Source organism: Chelonoidis abingdonii, chromosome 8, assembly GCF_003597395.2.
Source record: "Chelonoidis abingdonii isolate Lonesome George chromosome 8, CheloAbing_2.0, whole genome shotgun sequence".
Classification (NCBI taxonomy): domain Eukaryota; kingdom Metazoa; phylum Chordata; order Testudines; family Testudinidae; genus Chelonoidis; species Chelonoidis abingdonii.
In genome coordinates this window covers 33,526,603-33,541,158 of record NC_133776.1, presented here as the reverse complement: position 1 = coordinate 33,541,158, position 14,556 = coordinate 33,526,603, and the positions used below count along the sequence as shown (strand labels likewise).

At 43.4% G+C, this 14,556-nt stretch overlaps 1 protein-coding gene across 2 annotated transcripts in view; it reads left to right on the top strand.

Annotated features, from left to right (window-relative positions):
* Nucleotides 1-14,556, top strand: part of ATP1B3 (ATPase Na+/K+ transporting subunit beta 3) — a 78,447-nt gene that overhangs the window by 47,060 nt on the left and 16,831 nt on the right. For both annotated transcript variants that reach the window (XM_032765673.2, XM_032765674.2), the window contains 2 exons: nt 1,660-1,850; nt 3,048-3,098. In XM_032765673.2, the coding sequence (XP_032621564.1) occupies nt 1,660-1,850; nt 3,048-3,098 (242 nt within the window). The remainder of the gene's footprint in view (nt 1-1,659; nt 1,851-3,047; nt 3,099-14,556) is intronic.

The window sequence follows — 14,556 nt, the reverse complement described above, 5'->3', positions numbered from 1 at the left end:
GAGACTGTAGCTCTCCAGATTCGTTATGTAGGGTCACAATTATAGGGTGAATATTGTTATCCAGAAGGTTCTGAGCTTCTGTGGCAGGAGTGCTCATATCACCCAGAATTTGGACCCATGACAGGCCATTTTGTATATTGGCCTTCATTATTATTCATATGTCTGTAGCACTTACGAGCCCTAGTCATGGACCAGGACCCCATTGTACTAGGTGCTGTACAAACACCAGAACAAAAAGACCGTCCCTACCCAAAGGAGCCTACAGTTGAAGTATAAGATAAGAAACAACAAATGGATACAAAGGGGGAGTACAGGGATACAAAAATATTGATCAGCATAATAGTCTGTGGTCTCTGCATACCTAAACATCATCAAGTTTTTTGTAGGTGTCATAACAAAGGAGAGTTTTGAGAAGGGATTAGGAGGTATATAATGAGGTAGCTTTGGTTATGATTATGGGGAGTGCCTCCCCAAGTGTGTGGGGCAACACGGAAGAGAGCATGAAAGTACTTGTTTGAAAATTTAACAAGTGGGCAGTGGAGGCTGGCATCATGGGCCGATTGGAGGTGATCATCAACTGCTTGATAATGAATGAGATGATAGATAGGGTGGGGATTAGCCAAGAAGGGGCTTCAAAATAAATTCAAGCAGTTATAGTTGATGCAATGTAGAAGGGGGAGCCAGAGGAGGGATTCAAAGAGAGGGGTAACATGGTCAAAGCAATTGCCTAGAAAGATGCTCTTTGCAGCAGCATTCTAAATGGATATGAGCAGAGCAAGACTGCATTTGTCAAGGCCCTGGGAAAGGTATTGCGGTAATTGGTATATGAGATGTTGGAGACTTGGACCAGAGTTTTAACTTTTTGAATGGATAAGAAAGGTCATATGATATCTTAGATTATATGCAGAAAGAGTTGGCAAGAGATGAAGACCTAGAGGAAGATGTGAGTTAAAGATGACACCTGGGTGTGAAGGCAGGGTGATATCCACAGTGATTGAGAGAGGACCTAGTAGAGGAGGGCTTTAGGGGAAGGTGTCTCGTTTCCAACAGTTCAGCAGATCAGGTTAACTTGATTGTGGTTATAAGTGAATTTCTGCCTTCCTTGACATATCTGGTCTTTGCCAGGAGCTATGTGCTGCCCTCGTTAAGGGTAGTAGAACTGAATTTTTGATAGCAGTAATGTCAACCCCTGGGAAGAATTTTATATCCTCTGATTACTCTTGTCCTGTAGTAAAATTAATGCGGATTTTGTAGGTCCGTTTCCCCAGACTGGATCATCCTTCCATTGTATGTTACGTCTGCTCAGTTTACACCTGTCTCCTCATTTCTAGAGAAATGAAAAGGCTTGGCAGTTTCTAGAGCCATATCTGTGCAAAAAGAGAACTGGGGGAACTAATTTGGCATCTCAGTAATTTAATGAATATAAAACTTCTAGCACCACTTGTTGATGGCAAAAATACCTGTAAATAGTTTTTGCTGTCTTGCATAATAGGAAAAAGTATAGTGGGAAAATAACTAATTTTGTTTTCAAGCTGAAACTTTAAAAATTTATGTCGAGATAAGGGACCTTGAGAAGTAGTTTTACTGTAGGGTTGTGTGCTTATTGGTTGCATGAATGTGTTAACACCAATAGATTTAGAAATATTTTTTTTTTTATAGCTTATGATGATTCAAAACAATCCAAAAACATAGCATGTACCGCAGGAAAACTGTTTGAGCAGAATGAAGAGCGTGCTGTTAAGCAGGCATGTCAGTTTAATCGCACCAAGCTTGGATCATGTTCTGGAGTGGAAGATGACACTTTTGGCTATGCTAAAGGAACTCCATGTGTGCTTGTGAAAATGAATAGAGTAAGTGCATAGAATTTTCTTTCTGGTTTTCTTAAGTTTAAAATTTAGTTTCCCAACTAAAACTTTATAAAAATTTATTCCAGAGAATGACTCAATAATTTGTCTTGGCTTTTCCTTCAATTTCTCTCTCTATGAAACAATGCAACTTACTGAAATAACTAACCATTTTTATTTGGGGTTGGGGAGGAGGCAAGTTGTTTAAATCTCTAATATTTAAGAATATTGGCTTTGTTTCCATGGATCAAAACACTTGGAAGCCCAATTTTAAATACAAGGGTGCTACTCTTGCCTTGTAAAAGAAAAAGCTTAGTGTAAAGTAAAGTTTGTTTACATTTCCAGAATGCAAGTATAAACCAGAATGTAATGTGCTTGCTTTAACTTTTGAAACTATTGTGTTGAAAATGGTATTGCAGGGTGGTGATGGTAAAATATTCCACTCTTTGTTAGCTGACTTCAAGTTACATGATATGTTGCCTGGACATACCACCTAGATTCAGCCAGTAATGTTACATGCTTAATTTGGAATGGTGAACTGCTACTGGCTGTGGCTAGTGAAACCATTTTGAGGAGTAGTTCATCAACACTTTAGATCCTAGAATGGTTCTAGTCCATGGGACTCTGTCAAAATGGTACCTTCTTACTCACCAGGTTTGGTCTCTGTGTATTTAGTCATATTTGCTTACTGTAGTGAGAAAATATGTTTGTGGGGTTTTTGCTGTTTTCATTCCTCTTTATGCTCTTCAGAAGCAATGTAACTAAAGAGTGAACAACGGATTCTATTCTAGTCTTGTGCATCAGCAAGGTGTATTTTTTTTTTAAAATAAGGTCTAATTAATAACACATGTGCAAGCCTCCTGAAGGAAATGAAACTACACAGCTGTAACTGAAGGTCTGAGCTAACCTCAGAGAACCTTTTTGTTGGTAACAATGTCTGAGTTGGGAAGACCCCAGTTTTTATGCCCTTTTACTAGGACTGTAGACATGGAATCTGGAGACTTAGTTGCTTGTCAACTGAACACATTTAATAGAGAAATCCTATCACGATGCCCAGGGAAACCTGTAATACCATTTTAATCTCATAGTCAAAGTGTAAATGCACATTAAATGTCTCCCATACATTAATGTTTTTTTAAAAGTCAGCTTTGTACAACTCCTACAGAAGAATAGCTGTTTATGGAGATTTTACCTTTTCTTTAGATAATTGGATTAAAGCCTGAAGGAGAACCACACATACAATGTTCACCTAAGGTGAGTAGTGAATCAGGATAAGTATTTATGGCCATTTTCCTTTGTTTAAATAGAGAGTAAAGCAAGCATAAGTGCTAGAGGCAAAGATTTTTAACTTCATTTTTTCTTGGAAACTTCCATTATTTTTAAATCCACATTTTGATTTCTTTTGATAGCTATGTCTGTTTTGTGTTCATGCAGGTTAGTGCTTCAGTACGTTTAATAACTTTTTCATAAAGATACCTTTTCTTCTTCTCTGTCAGTTTAAAAATTGTTCTTTTGTTCTTGTATGTTTCATATCATTAAGTCTTATCTGAAAATCAGGTAGGTCTGATAAAGCTGAAGACAAAAAGTATACATGTGATTTCTTGTTCATACTGAAATATATTTTATTTTTGTTTTTTACTTCAGTACAAGTTGTATTTTGTTTTCCCATTTCATAACCAGTATTTTTGTTTTTCTTTTCATGCTGCAAATGCATCTTAGACAATTTATATAATGATGGGTAAGAGACAAGTGGGAGTTGTAAAATTGTTAATGTTCATAAAGTAAGATTTGTTCATACTTGATTTGAAGACAACTTATATCAACAGATCTATTCATGTTTATTGTATGACTTAGCGTGTGTGAAGAGTTTCTTTCAGGCTAGATTATTTTATTGATCTGACTTCTGCATGTTTTCCCAAGTCTGCATTTTAAAAAAACACAAAATATTTGGTTTAAAAAGAATCTTCTAAAGATGGCCATGTGATTCAGTGGCCAGTGCAAGGGATTGAACGTAGGAATAATCTGGCTTTGATTCTAGGTTGACTAAATTACTCTGAGTGAAATGCTTTTATCCCTTACTTCCTCCTATTCTGTATACCCTCTCTCCCCCACTCTTTGACTGTGAAAAGCCCCAAATCCATTTTTCCCCCAGTATGGATGAAGTGGTGTTGACATGCATGAGAACTTGGTAGACCCCATCATGATGTAAGTTTCTGGCGTCTCACTCTTCAGTCATCAGGGTGTTGGCAGGGAGTGAAGGTATTGCTAATAGATGTATAAATTGTGCAGACGTACTCTCTATCTGTAGTAGCAAATGCAAAGTGACTGATGGTGCCCTACGTTCTTCCTCAAGTGTGAAGGTGTGCTGTAGAAGTTTGTTTTCCTCTCCAACCCCATGTAGTTTCCCCTGCTCAAAGTGTTTTTACTTGAGTTTTTAATAAAGAATAAACGTTTCACCTTGAGACTTCTCTTTACCTCTTTGTGCTTCTGTCAGCCCAGCAGCCAATTTGAAACTTGACTGTGGAGCCAGGATTGCACTAGAAAGCAGAGGTTGCATCTGGGTTGAGCTTTCCTTTGCCAAAGACAGATGTCTAAAACCAATGTGGTGTACTGTGTGTTGGATGTTTAACTTCATGCAAGATTATGGGTATAGTCATGTAATGTTCACTGACTTTTTGGTAACTGCTGTAAACTTCAAAATATTTGAGTGATAAAAGTAAGCTGTCTGTTGAATGTTGTGTGATTGAGCACAAATCCCATTATGCTGTTTACAGACAAAATTTTCTATCTAGCTTTGGATCTGCTCTTTATCAGTCATCTGTCTGCTTTTTCATCACTTACCCTTTAAGTATGTGAGAAATGTGTGACTAGTCTTAGATGGAGTTCCATGGGTGTAAATATGAGCGGGATTGAGACCACTGTCTTTGCCTCCTTGTAATACAGTGTGAATCCTTGTAAGTACAACCTATTCACATTCTTAAAGGACGTCATCTATGTGAAATCTGTAGTCAAATTGAATTTAAAAAATTAAGTTTCAAGTACTACACGTGTGGCAAAAATTGTCAGGAGGACAGATGTAGTGCTTAAAACAACTTAACTCTTTTTTTATAATGGCTACAGATTTTAAATAGATGTCCTTTTAAGAATTTTACTATTAAGTATTTCTCTCCCCTCTGTTGCTTTGTGAAAGTCACGCAAACACTAGAAACCCCTCTATATGGGGATGACAGTAAAATGCTTATTTATGAAGTGCTATAAAATGAATATAGTAAACTGAAAGACAAGAAAAAGTGTCTTTCAGTGTCATTTATAAGAAGTAGTGTGAAAGTTTTTCTGGTAGAATTGTGACTTTCAGTTTGTTCCTTAATACACCCTGTTCTGGTTGCTTTTGTCTCTATTTAGTTCTTTACCCTTTTGCCAGAGATATTTAGTTTTATGTTAGTCAGAATAGCTTTTTCAGCATTTTCGTTCCTTTACCTTAAGATATATTGTTTACATATAATATATTGTTGGCTTTTGTTTTTTTGCATCAAATATTTCCTTAAAACACAGAAGTAAAAGAGGGACACACAGACACATAATAGCACCCAGGCATACACAGCATATGTACTCCCCTCAAAATTTCTCATTTTAATCCAAAGGTATCCAGTTATTACACTGCTTACAGAGAGAGATGACTATTTCCTAAGTTGCAAAAAGAGAATAAAAAAGGTGATGAATTACAATAGAGTTGAATGAGTAGGGTTGCCTTCCCTTGCTGATGTCAACATAACTAGGATTTTATGTTGAGATGTGAGGTGAGATTAGTAAAATTTTGCCCTGTAAAACCAGCTAATCATCATTGATCTTGCTCTTGTTCTTATCACCACACATCAGTTTGGGTAACAAGATGAGCTGTGATTGTAGGTGAATAAGTGGGAATCCAGATATCTAATTATAGGATTACAAATCATTCTTATCCCAAGTTCTTCATTTCTTCAGGACACAGTACGTCCTTGTTTTCACTTCTGGAATAATATTCACTATATTTGGAGGCAGTCCTAGTCTAATATCTGGGGTATCTATTTTGTGTTTCGCAAACTATGGCCTGATTATTAGGAGTGCTGACCACCTACAGAAGCTATTGGTGCTAAGCATCTTTGAAAACCAGGCCATTAATGAACGGAGAGTCTAGAAATTCTTCTGACAGATGCATTTTAAGTAAGTGCTTGATTTTATTCTATAGTAATCTCCTTGAGTTGCACATATATATATTACTTAGGGCCAGATTTTATGAAAGTTAATCATGCAGTTGCTCATCAGGCAATTCTAAGTACAAATATACCTATGTGCACAGAGTTACCAGATCTGTGCATATAAGTACGATGATTGTATATGCAGCTGTGCAACTACTCTTGAAAATCTGTACCTTAACTTCCTACTTTTACTGTAATTCTATTTAATCCATTTTTCTTTTTTAGAATATTCACGTATTCCATACTTCATTTGTTCAATGGTATTTCTGTAATGATCCTTTTAAAAAAAGTGTATTTTCCATTGTGTGAGCACTTATTGTAATTTACAAGTACAATGGGAAATATTGAATCTTTGCGGTACATAGCAGGGCTTGCTAGCTCAAGGGCCAAAATATCTGACAGATGTACCTCCAAAGCAGGTTGAGAGAGAAGGAAAAAATAAATAGTTACAGGCCAGAGAAGGATTGGGAACAGGATCCTGTCCAAAACATCACAAATGATTTTTTTTAAAGCCTACCATACTGAAATTGGATGTTTTCTTCTGCATGTGTTTTTCTCCTGCGTCCTCCTTGCTCTCTCTTCCTTCATTCTTCCCTTTTCTCTGGTTTCCATTTAACTGCTACCCCTACAGTTGATCCTTACTGCATGTATTTGCTACACGGCTTTTATCATTAATTCACATAGAAAAGGGGCATCTATGTCAGAAAAGCCACTTGTGCATTCCTTACCCTGGGGGTCACATTTGAACAAGTAAAGGCCTGAATTTTCCCCTCCTGCAGCAAAATCCATGAAGGGACTTTCTATTTGGGGATCTATGATGATATCCTTTTGGAGATTCCTCTTCATTACCATTCTCAAACCTGGAGAATTCCTGGAAATCCAGGGCCATCTGCGGAGGGGCAATCTATGCCTGCTGCTGCTCTGGCTCTCAATAGCCTCCCATACACAGGAAGATGGGGATAATGTTAAAAAATTACTATAGGCTGGAATTGTACTAACTTTTGAGGTTTATTTTTTCTGTGTGGCCAGTGGGAGGCTGATGTGCATCCTTTACTCTAGTACTGCTCCTATCCATTCTTAACTTCCCTTTTGGACTACACTGACAGCCCTCCAGAGGGTCCAGAAGGGGTGGGCACAATGCTGTGAGGCTGTGGAGAGCTTCGCTATCACACTGCACAGGAAAGACTTGAATGTGGAGGGCCCCCTCCATGCATGGATCTGAACAGGCATGATCTCTGCCAGAGTAAGGAGCCTCAAATGTTAGATTTTATGTAACTTTTAGCAATAAGTCCTGTGTGCTTCTGGAAACATCATGTCCATGAGAAAGTACATAACTAAAGTAATGGACCATTATCTAGAGTAGTCAATTACATTTTACTAACGTTTTTAGTAAAGTCTAATGAAGTGCTTCGGTTAACTTTATCTGCAGATAACTCTGTAACCAAGTATGGCCTCTGAACCATAGCTTATGAAAACAGTCCTCTGTTGTCTCTACTGATTTATATGTTATCCAGTAAATCTGACTGGTATCAAACAAATTAATGTGTTGATGAGATTAAGCATTGTATATTAAATCTCACGGGGGGGGAGAATTCTCTACACAGAACTCAGGATTGTTGCATCCAAAAATGATAGTGTAAGCCCACATTCATCCTAGTAAGTCTGTGGTAGAGCATAAGAGAGGACCCTGGTCTCCTAGTGTGCATCTGCACTGCACACTAAGTCCAGATCTGTGGGACTCGGGCTTGTGGATTTGATGTTTCCAAGCCCATGTTTGAGTTATCCACATTGCGGTGGAAACCTGGGCTTCACAATCATGCTGTTGCATCCACACTGTAATATGCAGACCCAAGTCAGAGCTTCAGCTTCTGCGGATGTTTACTGTCGTATCCCTGAATTCCTAGTGTCCTTGCCAACTGACAGTTGTTTCATACCAGATTGTAGGAGAATTGTCTGTGTCTCCTATGGTGGTTGATTGGAAGCATTTTGAGTGATTTTAGTTCACAAATACATCCATTTTGGGTCCATGTGTTCCCAGCAGCTGGAGACAATACAGACCCTGACAGAGTGGAAAAACTTCTCTACCTCATGTTCTGTCCTATTTTGGGACACAGGCAGAGCATCTGCATGACCTTCTCTACCTCATGCTCTGCCTGTGTCCCAAAATAGGCAGAACATCTGCATGACAGTAGAGGACATTTCAGTTGCAGTTTTTGAACAGCTGAAGGCACCTCTCAGAGGATATTGACATGACAGCTGTGACTCAGGGTATGTCTACACTATGATATTAGGTCAAATTTGTAGAAGTCGGTTCTTTAGAAATTATTTTATACAGTTTATACAAAATGCTCTAAGTGCATTAAGTCCGCGGACTGTGTCTACAGTACCAAGGCTAGTGTCGACTTCCGGAACCTTGCACTGTGGGTAGTTGTGAATAGCTATCCCGCAGTCTCCGCTGCCCACTGGGATTCTGGATTGAGATCCCAGTGTCTGACGGGGCAAAAACAGTGTCATGTGTGGTTCTGGGTAAATGTTGTTCCCCCCCATCCTCCCCCCATGAAAGCAACGGCAGACAATCGTTTTGCGCCTTTTTTCCTGGGTTACCTGTGCAGACTCCATACCATGGCAAGCATGGAACCCGCACAGCTGACCATCACCGTAAGTCTCCTGGGTGCTGGCAGATGTGGGACTGCTGTGCTACACAGCAGCAACTCACTGCTTTTTTGCAGCAGATGGTGCGTTATGACTGGTAGCCTTCATTGTTGTATTCCTGGATGCTCTTTTAGCCGACCTTGGTGAGGTCAGTCACGGGTGCCTGGGCAGACTCCTTCTGCCGAGCATGCAGGAGACGACAATGGCTAGCAGTCATAATGCAGCATCTTATGCTGGGCACCCAGGAGCTGACAGTGGCTAGCAGTCAAACTGCATCGTCTGCTGCCACCCTAAAGATGTAAAAGATAGATGGAGTAGATCAAAACAAGAAATAAACCCGATTTGTTTTGTATTCATTTGCTTCCTCCTGCCCTCCATGAAATCAATGGCCTGCTAAACCCAGGGTTTTGAGTTCGATCCTTGAGGGGACCATTCTGTCTGTGACAGTTGTTTGTGTTTCTCGTTGATGCAAAGCCACCACCCCCTTTGTGGACTGTAATTCCCTGTAAGCCATGTCATCAGTTGCCCTGGCTTCCGTCAGAGTAGGCAATCATTTCGCGCCTTTTTTCAGCCCAGATGCCATAGCATTGGGATCATGGAGCCCGCTGAGATCACCGTGGCAATTCCGAGCACTGTAAACACCACACACAGTATCCTGGAGCATATGCAGAACCAGAACCTGCCAAAGCAAAACCAGGCGAGGAGGCGATGGCAGCGCGCTAACGAGACTGAGGAGGACATAGACAAAGACTTCTCGCAAAGTATGGGCCCAAGTAATGTGCACATCATGGTATTAATGGGGCAGGCTCATGCTGTATAACGCTGATTGTGGGCCCGGGAAACAAGCACACACTGGTGGGACTGCATAGTGTTGCAGGTCTGGGACAATTCCCAGTGGCTGCGAAACTTTCACATGCGTAAGGGCACTTTCATGGAACTTTGTGACTTGCTTTCCGCTGCTCTGAAGCACCAGAATACCAAGATGAGAGCAACCCTCACAGCTGAGAAGCAAGTGGTGATAGCTCTGTGTAAGCTTGCAACACCAGACAGCTACCAGTCAGTCGGGCATGAATTTAGAGTGGGCAAATCTACTGTGGGGGTGGCTGTGATCCAAGTAGCCCACACAATAAAAGATCTGCTGATATCAGGGGTGGTGACTCTGGGGAGCGTGCGTGTCATAGACGATGGTTTTGCTGCAATAGGATTCCCTAACTGTTGTGGGGCGATAGACGGAACCCATATCCCTATCTTGGCACTGGAGCACCAAGGCAGCAAAAAGTGGTACTTTTCAATGCTCCTGCAAACACTGGTGGATCACAAGGGATGTTTGACCAACATCAATGTAAGATGGCCGGGAAAGGTACATGACGCTCGTGTCTTCAGGAACTCTGGTCTGTTTCAAAAGCTGCAGAAAGGGACTTTCTTCCCAGACCAGAAAATAACCGATGGGGATGTTGAAATGCCTATAGTTATCCTTGGGGACCCAGACTACCCCTTAATGCCATGGCTCATGAAGCCATACGCAGGCAGCCTGGACAGTAGTCAGGAGCTGTTCAACTATAGGCTAGCAAGACCAGAATGGTGTTAAAATGTGCATTTGGACGTTTAAAAGTGCGCTAGCACAGTTTACTGACTCGGATAGACCTCAGCGAAACCAATATTCCCATTGTTATTACCGTTTGGTGTGGCTCCACGATATCTATGAGAGTAAGGGGGAGACATTTATGCTGGGTTGGGATGTTGAATCAAATCGCCTGGCCACTGATTACGCGCAGCCAGACACCAGGGCGGTTAGAAGAGCACAGCAGGACACGCTGTGCATCAGAGAAGCTTTGAAAACCAGTTTCATGACTGACCAGGCTATGATGTGAAAGTTCTGTTTGTTTTCCCTTGATGAACACTCCCCCCCACTTGGTTCACTCGACTTCCCTGTAAACTAAACACCTTCCCCTCCCCACTTCGATAACTACTTGCACGGCCATCTCCATGCGACAGGCATCCTGTCTGCTTCTTTCTGGTCTGTCAACAAAGGCTCAACAATTGATGCAGGACCTCTCCTTTGACAGCCAGGCACTGTTTGCAGAGCAGATGGACAGTAAACTGCGTGGCCTTAAGGAATCCTGCACTACCCTGAAAACTCTGGGCTGTACGTTCCAGGTTCAGCCCATAAGTGGTTCATACCGCAGCAATCTCAAGGCCAAGGGAGTCAATCCTACTAGGAGTCCTGTCCCCCTCCCAAGAAGAGTAGGGGCTACAAGCACCACCCAAGCCACCCCTTCCTCTTTCTGTCCAGCATTTTGAGGTTGCGCCTACCAGACTTTATCCCAGATCCATCTCTCCTGCTGTTCTCCAACTGCCTTTTTTCCTCCCCGCATGGACAGATATAACTTCAGACAGCTGTGTCCTCAATACTGTGGCAGAGGGTTATACCCTACAGTTTACTTCTACCTCCCCCCACCCTGCTTCCTCATCCCTCTTCAGGGACTCTTCTCATGAGAGTCTCCTTGTGCAGAAGGTAAAGGGGTTGCTATATTTGGGTGCTGTGGAAGAAGTGCCTCTTGAGTACAGAGGTTCTATTCCCGGTATTTCTTAACCCCAAAGGCCCAGGGTGGTCCGTGGCCCATCCTGGAAACTGCATCCTGGAGCTGAGGGACCTCATCAAGTATATAAAAAAGCTAAAGTTCGGCATGTTCTCCAGTCCAGAGATTACCTGTACATGGTCATTGCCATTCCCCCGATGGTACTCTCCTCACTGCAATGGTAGACCGAACAACATGCCCCTCCCCCATCACTCCATCAATTTAGTGTTGCATGCCTTGCACTTCGGCTGGGGCATGCACCTCAGCGACCTCCAGACCCGGGGTATGTGCTCCCTGGAAGAGATGACGTTACACATAAGCATCAAAGATCTCAAGGCAGTCTGCTTGGCATGCAGAGTCTTCATACTGCACCTGTTGGGCAAGATGGTAAGAGTCCTGACAGACAACACAGCCCTGATGTTCTACATCAGCAGGCAAGGGGGAGCACGTTGGTCGACTCTCTGCCAAGAGGCACTCCGTCTCTGGGACTTCTGCATTAGCCATGAAATCCATCTGGAAGCTTGTCACCTCCTTGGCATCAAGAATATGCTAACAGATCACCGCAGCAGGGACTTCTCTCACCACCAGTGGTCGCTTCACTTGGAGGTAACCTGCATGATCTTCCAGAGATGGAAAACTCCCCGTGTGGACCTGTTCTCCACTAGGCTAAACAGGAAATGCCCCGGTTTTGTTCATGGCAAGGCCTGGGCAAGGACTCCGTCTCTGCCTTCCTCCTGTTGTGGTCATGGAACCTGATGTATGCAATTCCTCTCTTCAGCAGGGTCCTGGCAAAGATCAAGAGAAACGAAGCACAGGTTATCTTGATCGCCCTGGCATGACCTCGCCAGCACTGGTTCGGCACGCTAATGAACGTGTCAGTGGCCCATCCCTGGCCCCTTCCCAACCGACTGGACCTGCTGTCACAGGACCATGGTCAGCTCCTGCATCCCAACCTCATGTCCCTCCACCTCATGGCTGAACCCGGAGGAGCGGACCTGCTCGAGTGAGGTCCAGCAGGTCCTCCTGGGAAGCAGGAAGCCCTCAACCAGACTGACTTACTGGGCCAAGTGGATGAGGTTTTCCTGCTGGGCGTCCAAGCATGGCATCTCTGCCTCGTGCTCTTCCATACAATCTGTCTTAAATTACCTGCTTCATCTGAGGAACCAGGGCCTGGCACACTCTTCCATTAGAGTGCATCTTGTGGCCATCTCCGCTTTTCACCCACCAATCCAGGGACAGACGGTGTTTTCTCATGACATGATGGTCAGATTCTTGAGAGCCTTGAGAGATTCTTCCCGCAGGTATGGACTCCTGTCCCGCAGTGTGATCTTAACTTGGTCCTCTCTAGGCTCACCGGTCCATCCTTTGAGCCTCTGGGTTTCTGCTCCCTTTTCCACTTGGCATGGAAGGTTGTGTTCCTGGTGGTAGTGACATCGGCAAGACCATCTCTGAAAGTAAAGCCTTGATCTCAGGACCTCTGTACATGGTCTTCTACAAAGATAAGGTTCAGTTGCGACCCCACCTGGCCTTCCTGCCAAAGGTGGACTCCTCCTTTCATATGAACCAGGACATCGTTCTCCCAGTATTCTGTCCCAAACCGCACAAGACCAGTAAGGAGAGGCGTCTTCCCGCCCTGGACATCTGGAGTGCCTTGGCTTTTTACTTAAACGTACCCAGCTTTTCCAAAAATCGACTCAACTCTTCATCACTACAGTGGATAGGATGAAGGGTCACCCGGTGTTCTGGCAGAGGATTTCTAATTGGATCACCTAGTTCATAAGGACCTGTTATGACCTGGGGGGGGTTCTACTGCTGCCGCCGATTGTCAAAGCTCACTCGATGAGAGTGCAGCCATCTTCGGTGGCCTTCCTGGCACGCACCTCTGTCCAGAACATCTGTAGAGCTGCAACGTGGTCCTCTGTTTACATGTTTACTTCTCAGGAGGCCAGAAACAATGCTGGGTTCGGCAGAGCTGTGTTGCAATGTACCCATCCATTAATTCCTACCCACCTCCAGGGGTACTGTTTTGGAGTCAGCTAATATGGAATGGACATCAGCAAGCACCTGAAGAAAAGACAGTTAGTTATCTTTTCCATAACTGGTGTTCTGAGAGATGTGTTGCTCATGTCCATTCCACAATCCTCCCTCTTTCCTCACTGTTGGAATTTCTGGTAAGAAGGAACTGAGGGTGGGGGGAGCCGTCCGCGGCCACCCCTATTCCACGCCAGACAGGTGCCACTCCAGAGGTCACTAGAGCTGGTCCCCTACAGATACTGCTAAGGGAAAAACTTCTGGTTCTGGTGCATGTGGTGAGCGCATGCACCTAATATGGAATGGACATGAGCAACATATCTCAAAAAACACCAGTTACGGAAAAGGTAATGGTCTTTTGCTTCCGATTCCTGGAAGGCAAATGGCAAGCCTTGGAATTGAAGGACTGGGAAATGGTTTGTGGGATAGATTGGCAGACTCTCCAGACATGAATCTGGCAACCTGGACTCAAACTGCATCCACACTATGGTCTGGTCTACACTACGCGTTTAAATCTATTTTAGCAGCGTTAAACCGATTTAACGCTGCACCCATCCACACAACGAGGCCCTTTATATCGATATAAAGGGCTCTTTAAACCGGTTTCTGTGCTCCTCCCCGACGAGAGGAGTAGCGCTGAAATGAGTATTACCATCTGGATTAGGGTTAGTGTGGCCGCAAATCGACGATACTAGGCCTCCACGGCGTATCCCACAGTGCACCATGTGACCACTCTGGACAGCAATCCGAACTCGGATCACTGCGCCAGGTAGACAGGAAAAGCCCCGCGAACTTTTGAATTTTATTTCCTGTTTGCCCAGCCGTGGAGCTCTGATCAGCACAGTGGCGATGCAGTCCCAATCCAAAGAAGAACTCCAACGATGGACCAACGGGAGATACTGATCTGACTGCTGTATGGGAGGCAAATCTGTTCTATCAGAGCTCCGTTCCAGAAGACTAATGACAAAAGCATTTGAAAAAAATCTCCAGACAGAGGCCACAGCAGGACTTAGCATAGTGCTGCGTGACAAGTGTAACGGAAAGCCAAAGAATCAAATGGACGCTCATGGAGGTGAGGGAGGGGGTACTGATGGACTCCAGCTATCCCACAGTCCCGCAGTCTCTGAAAGCATATTGCATTCTTGGCTGAGCCCCAATGCTTTGTAGGTCAAACACATTGTCCAGGTGGTTCAGGTATATGTCGTCAATTTACTC